Source organism: Equus caballus, chromosome 2, assembly GCF_041296265.1.
Source record: "Equus caballus isolate H_3958 breed thoroughbred chromosome 2, TB-T2T, whole genome shotgun sequence".
NCBI lineage: Eukaryota > Metazoa > Chordata > Mammalia > Perissodactyla > Equidae > Equus > Equus caballus.
The window spans coordinates 24,454,954-24,463,096 of record NC_091685.1 but is presented as its reverse complement, the minus strand read 5'-3'; the positions used below and the strand labels follow the sequence as shown (position 1 = coordinate 24,463,096).

Sequence of the window (8,143 nt, the reverse complement as noted above, 5' to 3'; positions counted from 1 at the left end):
CTGGCGAACCCTGGGCCGCCGAAGCGGAATGTGCGAACTTAACTGCTACACCACCAGGCGAGCCCACAGCCAACAGTCTTGAAAGAGTTGGGTACACACGCGGTTTCCACTCCCTCACTCCATTCCTGCAATCTGGCTTCCTCCCCCACCATTCCACAGGAGCAGCTCGTCAAGGTCACCACTGACCTCCTAGTTGCTAAATCCAAGGGATGCTCATGAGGCTTTATCTGACTTGACCCCTTAGCAGTGGCCGACTCTGACACAAATACTCCCTCCTATTTGAAATACTCTTGTGCCCTTGTTTTTCTGGACACTGTGAACTCTTGTCTTGGGCTCTTACTGGTTGCTGCCACGTGGCCAGTTTCTCGTCCTTTGCTTGCTGCCTAATCTTGGGTGTTCTTGGGCCCACTACAGTCTGTCCCAGGGGCATCTCATGGGTTCCCATGCCTTTGGTGTCCACCTGTGTCAGAGATTCACCTTGGGATCTCAGCCCTGACCTCTCTTCCCTGCCCCGTGCCTATCTCCTGGACCCCTCCCCCTGATGTCCCACCTCACAGGAAGCATGCCCCACGCCTGCCCTTCCTCCCATGTTCCTCAGCTTGGCCATTTTCTCAGTTGCCTAAACTGGAAATCTGGGCTTGGTTCTAGACTCTTCCCTCTCTCTCTCTCTTTTCATATTCAAGCAGCTGTGAAATCCTGTCCTCTCCAGGACTATCTAAATCTCATTGCTTCTCTCCGTTTCCACTGCTAGCACCTGGTCCAAGGCCCCATGGCCTCTCACCTGGGAGGCTGCAGCAGCTGCTGAATTGTCTCCCGCTGCTACTCTCTATTTCTTCCGTGGTCTGTTCCCATAGAGCAGCCAGTGTTGTCTTCCCAAAACGTGAGTATGTCCCTCTGCGCAGTGTCTTTAGCACCACGTTCGCCCATGGCACATACCAATCCCAGTGCTGGGCACATTTCCCACTGGGATGTCTTTGCCTGGGTAACTGCTTATCATCTCAGTGCCAGTGTCAGTTCCTTAGGGAAGCCATTCTGGAACCCCCAGCTGGCTCTGCTATTCGTTTTCCTCCCAGCACTCTGTGGACTTATCAAGCAGTCATTTCACGAGCTAGTCTAAAGTGCAGACATTCTATAAACTCCTGAGCCCTCCCATTTTAGGCCCTGGGGATGTGAGAATGAATATGACAGAGCCCCTGCCCTCCGTGAGTCCATAGTGTGATGGGGAAGACAGGCATTCAACAGGGATCAAGGAATAGGTGAGTAGACAGTGGTGCAAGCAGGTGCTGTGGGAGGGGAAGGACACGTGGTCAGGGGAGCCTTCTTCGGGATGTGACAGTTGGTGGAGATCTGGAGGATAAGTGAGACTGGGAGAGAGGCTATCCTGGGCAGAAGGAATGGCATGCTTAAAGGTGGGAAGGATGTTTTGTGCAGAGCTGGGGGTGTCCAGTGTGGCTGGACAAGTGATATAAAGAAGTCATTGATGAGATTTAAACAGGAGAATGACAGCCTTGATAAAATAATTCTGGACTGGAGGAATCCAGAGAGGAAGGAATCAGGGAGACCAGTTAGGAGGCGGCTGGAGTCATCCAGATGAATAGCGATGGAGGACTGGTCCAGGGTGGCGGCAGTGGAATTGAGGCAGAATGTGGTCACCTGGCCTGGGGACTGGGGAAGACAGAGGGAATGAGAATGACTGCGGAGCCCTTACCCCAAGGGCAGGTGGGGAGAGGCCAGTGGCAGCTGGGACAGCCATAGCCCTGTGGGGTCCACCCCACTGATGTATCTGGTGTCAGGTTGCCTGATGTCGTCCCATGGGTCCTCATCCATCCTCCTTCCTAGAGAAGCAGATGGAGAGCCAGGAGGTAGAAGGCTGCTAAGAAGGCCTAGGAGGGGACGGGGGGCGGGGGGGGCGGGGGAGGAGAAAGGGGAAGCTGGTCAGAGTCCGGATGTGATGGGGTTTCAGGGTAAGTGGCATCTGGGGTTTCCTCAGAGTCTGGAAATTCCACTGTCTCTGGCTCTACCCTGAGACCCCCAAATTCTGAGATCCTCAAACTTGGGGGTCTAGTCCTTGGAAGTCCTGAGGGCCCTCTAGGGGCTGTGAGTCTGCACCTGAAGGGCCACAAGTCCCTAACAGATCCCCAGGACTCTTGACAGTCCCTAAAGCCGTACGTACTTCCCATGAGCTGGCCCAACGCCCATTATCTGCATGATCCCCTGCAGTCCTCACGCTAACCCTCGGAGGCACGTAGCTTGTGTATCCCCACTGTACATGTAAGACTTCTAGCGGTGAAGGAACTTGCTCACATTCACGCAGCTAAAACAAGGCAGAACGAGGAGTTGACCCAGGGTGTGACTGACATCAGAGTCTGTGCTTTGAAGTCCTGTGCTATATTAAGCCTGTCGACCCCCTGGTTGATTGGCTCAGTAAGGGGGGGAGGCTTTGTGGCAGATTTGCTTGTGGTTGGGGTGGCTGCTCCCCTCTCATATCAAGCGATGAGAAAGGGTAGTGCTGACGTCAGCTGTTACCATGGCAATACAGCAACCCTTTCCCTGCCGTCTCCATGGTAACCTGGGGGTCCATCTGTACTTCGCCCCCTCCTTCTAAGAGGGGGTCCCTTAGGGAAGGGCTGGCTAATAAGGTATTTGAGAGAAAAGTCAGGGAAGGCAGTAATTCGAGCATTCCCTTTTCCCCGGGCCCCTCCCCACTCCTCAGGCCCAGAGAATAAGGCTGGGATCTGGGGGTCCTGCTTTGACGTCTGGGGACAGCTTTACCCTCTCGGATGAGGGAAGCAGTTCTGCCTTTCCCACCTGGGGATTCCCCTGGAAAGGCTCCCCCGCCAAGTTCCTCGGCTCCTGAGTAGAACGGCTGGGAAGTTGGCAGAGGGAGGCAAGGGGGATTCCCCAACCCTCTCTAGGGCGGGACAGCGCCCAGCCCTTGGAGACAGGGCTGGCTGGCTCTCTGCTGCCCCTTGAAGCCAACAGTGAGCTGCAGTGGCAGCCTCTCTTGCTCATTGAGTGCTAGCTGTGCCAAAGATTCCTGCTTGGTGCCATACACGCATGACTTTACTGAAATCTCCCAGCAGGTGTCATTAACCCCATTTTACAGATTTGGAAATGGAGACTCAGAGAGGCTAAGTAACCAGCTCAACGTTGCACAGCTGGCAAATAGCAGAGTCAGGACTCAAATCCAGGACTAGAGTTTAGGCCAGTGACTTTTCCAGGGGGAGAGAAAGAGGAAGAAGAAACAGAGGACAGAACGGAAAAGAAGAGAAATAGGAGAGTGAAGTGACTCAGGTTGGAGCCTTTCATGCTCCCGGCCACCTACAGAACAAAGTTCAAACTCAAGGACTCCTTGATCCAGTTTCTCTTCTGTGAACTCCTTCCTGGATCCCCTGCATTCTGAGCTCTGCAAGGGCAGGGGATCTGTCAGATTCAGGCCTAGGCTCTCACACCTGGTGCGGCTCAAGCAGGTATTGGTGAAAGTGGACTGAACTGAATTCCTTGAACTTGCCCTCCACTTTCTTGCCTCTGGGCCTTTGCCCACATGTTCCCTCCACCTGAGATGCCCTTTCCCTTTGCCCACGGACACTCTAGAGTGAACTAGCCCCAGGGTCTGGCCCAGTGGCAAGGCGTGTGTCTGGAATCTTTGCATCCCTCAATATCCAAGCATATGGGAGGTGGCAATAAATCTTTTTTAAAGGAAAGGAGGGTTGAGAAGATGGGAGAAAGGAAGTGAGAGAAATGAGAAGGGAGAAAGGAAGAATGAGAAGGATTCAGCATCTTGGTGCTGGCAAGGTCCATAGAGATCAGCTGATGTTCTTTTTTTTATTTCACCAGTGAGGAAATGGGCCCAGAGGGAAGGGAATTGACTGAGTGAGGCCTCCCAGCAGGTCGTTACTAGGCTATGTGAGTTGAGGGCCAAGGTCTTATCTGTCAAGTTCACTGCTGAATCCCCAGTGCCCTGCACAGGCCTGGCTGCTGGACCTGTACTGTCTGAGTCAGGGACATACCCTGAACTAGAACCCAGTAGCTTGATGCCCGGCCACACTGTCCAAGGCTCCTGATTGCCATGGAACAGAGTCCCATGGAACCCTGGCCCCTGCCACTCACTACCCCTTCTTTTTGCTCCCAGGCATACCCAATCTTCCAATGTTTGCATGAGCTGTCTCTGCTCCCAGAATGTTTTTTCTCCATGTCTACTCATTATTTTCTGGTGATGCTGTCAATCAATCACCTGGCTAAGCTTGTGCCTCAGGGGAAGGCTTACCTATGGCCCAGCCTGGTCAATTATAGTCTCCCGTCTCCCTGGCAAGGGTAATTGGCCCAACGAGCGTGCATGTGATTTAAGGACGGCCAATCACTGCCCTTCCAGGCATAGGAATACTGAGAGTGGGAGAAAGCAGCTCCCCCTTCCTGGGTTTTCCAAGCTGCTGCAGCCGTGTTCCCTGCCCAGAGGAGATAATCAGGGATGAGAGGGGAAGGATGCGGCAGTCCTGGTCGGGTTGAATCCTTGGTTCCAGCCCGATGGATGCCCTGGTTCCTACAGTTCTTCCTTTAATCACTAGCTTATATCCTTCCCAGCCGCTTGAAACAATCAATTCCTTTTTTGCTTAAGTTAACTTCAGTTGCTTGCAATGGAGAGACTTTATCAATACAGAGGCCAATCATTTTTTTCTCTCTAAAATTACACTGGCCTCGGGGGCTGGCCCCGTGGCCGAGTGGTTAAGTTCACGCGCTCCGCTGCAGGCGGCCCAGTGTTTCGTTGGTTCGAATCCTGGGCGCAGTCATGGCACTGCTCATCAAACCACGCTGAGGCAGCATCCCACATGCTACAACTAGAAGGACCCACAACGAAGAATATACAACTATGTACCCAGGGGCTTTGGGGAGAAAAAGGAAAAAAATAAAATCTTTAAAATTGCACTGGCCTCCTAAGGAGGGTGAGCACTGTTTATGGGGAGGGAGACCCCTTTTCTGCAGAGCAGCAGCTTGATTGTTAGGCTGAGTAGGGCCTGCATGGAGTTTGGTGGGAATGGAAACAGGTAGATTACTCTACTTAATAGAGAAACTGAGAGTCCGAGGGTGGGGGTGGGGGCGGGGGCAGAGAGGGAGGGGGCCTCTGCAGGAGGTCAGCATGGAGGAGGAGAGGAGTGGAGGAGAGAGAAGCCAGTGCTATGGCCTGAAGCTGCCAGGGATTATTCTGGTGCAGGGGAAAGATAGGCATGGAGGAGCTTTCAAGAGCCAGGGTGTTTAAAGGACCAGGGGGCTGAATGGTCAAGTCTAAAGTCCTCACTTCGAAGTAGACTCGTTTTGGCAAACAGCCAATAAGTCCCAATAACATTTGGGACTGCCTGGGAGGGCATTTTGTGTGGAAGTCGAGAAGGGTGGCCCTTTCAGGTGACCATGGGATTCTGAAGTGCTCTGGGGAGGGCTTGGACTTCTACCCCATGTGGATTAGGGGAGGGGTGTTGAGTCAGTTGCATTTAGATCTCAGGGGACGGGAGGCCAAACCTGACCTTTGGGTTACATATATTATTTCCAATGTTAAAACAAGACAGGTTCGTGTCAGAATGGTTATAATGACCAAGACGAAAAAAAAAATGTTGGAGAGGATGCAGTGGAGAAAAGGGAACCCTCATACACTGCTGGTGGGAATGCAAACTGGTACAACCACTATGGAAAACAGTACGGAGATTTCTCAAAGAATTAAAAATAGAAATACCAGGGGCCAGCCCGGTGGCATAGTGGTTAAGTCCGCGCACTCTGCTTCAGTGGCACAGCGTTTGCAGGTTCGGATCCCTGGTGCGGACCTACACACTGCTCATCAAGCCATGCTGTGGGGTGTCCCATATACAAAATAGAGGAAGACTGGCACAGATGTTAGCTCAGGGACAATCTTCCTCAATCAAAAAGAGGCAGATAGATTGGCAAGGGATGTTAGCTCAGGGCTAAGCTTCCTCACCAAAAAAAGAAAAAGAAGAAAAAGAAAAAGAAATACCATACAACCCAGCTCTTCCACTACTGGGTATTTATCCAAAGAACTTGAAATCTGCAATTCAAAGAGACTTATGCACCCCTATGTTCACTGTAGCATTATTCACAAAAGCCAAGCCGTGGAAGCAACTGAAGTGCCCATTGACTGATGAATAGATAAAGAAGAGGCGGTATATATACAATGCAATACTACTCCACCACAAAAAAAGACAAAATCGTCTCATTTGCAACAACATGGATGGACCTTGAGGGTGTGATGTTAAGTGAAATAAGCCGGACAAAGAAAGACAAACACCATGTGATTTCACTCATATGTGGAAGATAAACACATGGACAAAAAGAATAGATTAGTGGCTACCAGAAGGGAAAGGGGCAGGGGGGTGGGCATAAGGGGTGAAGGGGCACATATACATGGTGACTGACAAGTAATAATGTACAACTGAAATTTCACAATGTTATAAACTATTGTGACCTCAATTAAAAAAAGCGGAAAAAAAATAATGATACAGGTTCATTAAAGCAAAATTGGAAAGTGGAAAATATTCAGCTTAAATACTGCACTTCCAGGCAGCCTTCCTGTCCTCGGCGCCTCCTATGGATGGCTCATAGGTCATTAAGTCTGAAGACACTGAGGAATGTGCTCGCATCACCTTTCATCTGGGGGTCCCTGGGCAAGTCTCTCAAGGCTCAGTTCCCTCACCCGTAAAACAGGAAAAAGAAATCAAAGTTTTTCAAACAACTTCTTCCTCAATCTTTTTCTGGTCCCACCGTCCTCGGAGAAACCACGACTCAAGATGGATAAGGCAGCTCCTAACCCCTCTAACAAAGCCAGAGGTGCCCAGCGTCACAAAATAGCAGGTAGGAAAACCTAATTCCATCTTGGGAGAATTAAATGGGCCTGGTGTGGGTGGCCGTTCTCTTTAAGCTGTCTGTCCTCTGCGTCTGGTCCCGAGCTTCTCTGGGCCCCCAGAGTCCGGCACAGTAAGGCGAATTTCACTGGAGAACCAAGATGAGGGATGGCCCACGCGGAAAGGTTGCCCTGTAAGAGGTCATGACCAGCAACAAATGGCGGGAGGGGTTGGACCCCACAAGAAAGCGGACCCAGAAAAGCAGTTCCCTAGGGCTGGGTCCAAGGGAGGAGACAGCTGCAGGGAAGGTCCTATTGGATGGGGCGGAGGAGTCGGCGGGCCCATCCGACGGGATAGACATACACAACCAGCCCGGAGTGGAAAGAACAGTTTACGCTGTGCTTTATTAAAATGTGCATCATTCTTTTATTTTAAAATGTGCATCATTGTCTCGTGCTCCGCGTGCGCGATTTCAGCGTGGTGGCCCCCGGCGGGCCTAGTCCCCGCCCGGCTCCCGCGGAGCCGCCGTGCGCAGGCGCACTCAGGTGGCGCGGGCCCGGGGGCTCCCGCCCATGGCCAGGTAGACGTCGATGGGCACGTGCAGCAGCGTCAGGCAGTGGCAGCCGGGGCAGCGTCGAAGCGGCCTGGGGAAGGCGGGGCGCGACGGGGGGGCGCTGAGGTGGAGGCCCGGCCCATCCTGTTGGGGACGCACCCGGGCAGGGCACCTGGGATCCCCGAGGTTAGGGCGTGGATGGGGTGGGTCTTACGTGGTGGCGGAGGGGGGTGTCGGGATGGGAAGAGGGACAGGGGCGGGACCGGAAGCGCTCGGCGCGCAGCAGTCCACGCGGCTCCCCCTCGGGGCGGTTTGGAGGATTGGGACGGCAGGAGGGCTCACGGGGGAGGGGCGCCGGTCTCACCTGACCGGGTTGTGCTCCGTGGCTACCGGCTCTGGGCTGTCCTGGGACTCGGGGGCGGCAGCAAAGCCAGGGGAGTCTCCGGCCTCAATGGGGAATCTCCGACCCTGAGGGGGCTCCTGGGCACTCATGTCCAGGCCCCGGGGCGCTCTGCGCGGGGAGTGGCGGTCAGGCTGCTCCAGGGCCGCGGGGCGCCCCCTCCCCACGCCCGCCCCCTGGGTCGTTGCTCACCTGCCGGAGGCCGAGGCCGGACCCAGGCTGGAAGCAGCTGCCCGAGCCCTGGCTGCGGGAGGACGCTCCGGTCCAAGCGGAGCCGGGCAGGTGTCTGCGGCGCGTCCGGGCCCGGGCGTCGAGGGGAAGGGCTGCATTGTGACCCTGGCCACGGCG

At 53.9% G+C, this 8,143-nt stretch overlaps 1 protein-coding gene across 1 annotated transcript; it reads right to left on the bottom strand.

The window, feature by feature from the left end:
* Positions 1-7,220: 7,220 nt before the first annotated feature.
* On the bottom strand, positions 7,221-8,124 carry FAM229A (family with sequence similarity 229 member A). The gene is made up of 3 exons (XM_023634331.2): positions 7,988-8,124; positions 7,760-7,906; positions 7,221-7,486 (listed from the first exon to the last, which is right to left on the bottom strand). The coding sequence occupies exons 1-3, from the start codon at positions 8,122-8,124 to the stop codon at positions 7,384-7,386; spliced, it is 387 nt and encodes a 128-aa protein (XP_023490099.1). The 3' UTR covers positions 7,221-7,383.
* Between the last annotated feature and the right edge of the window lie 19 nt (positions 8,125-8,143).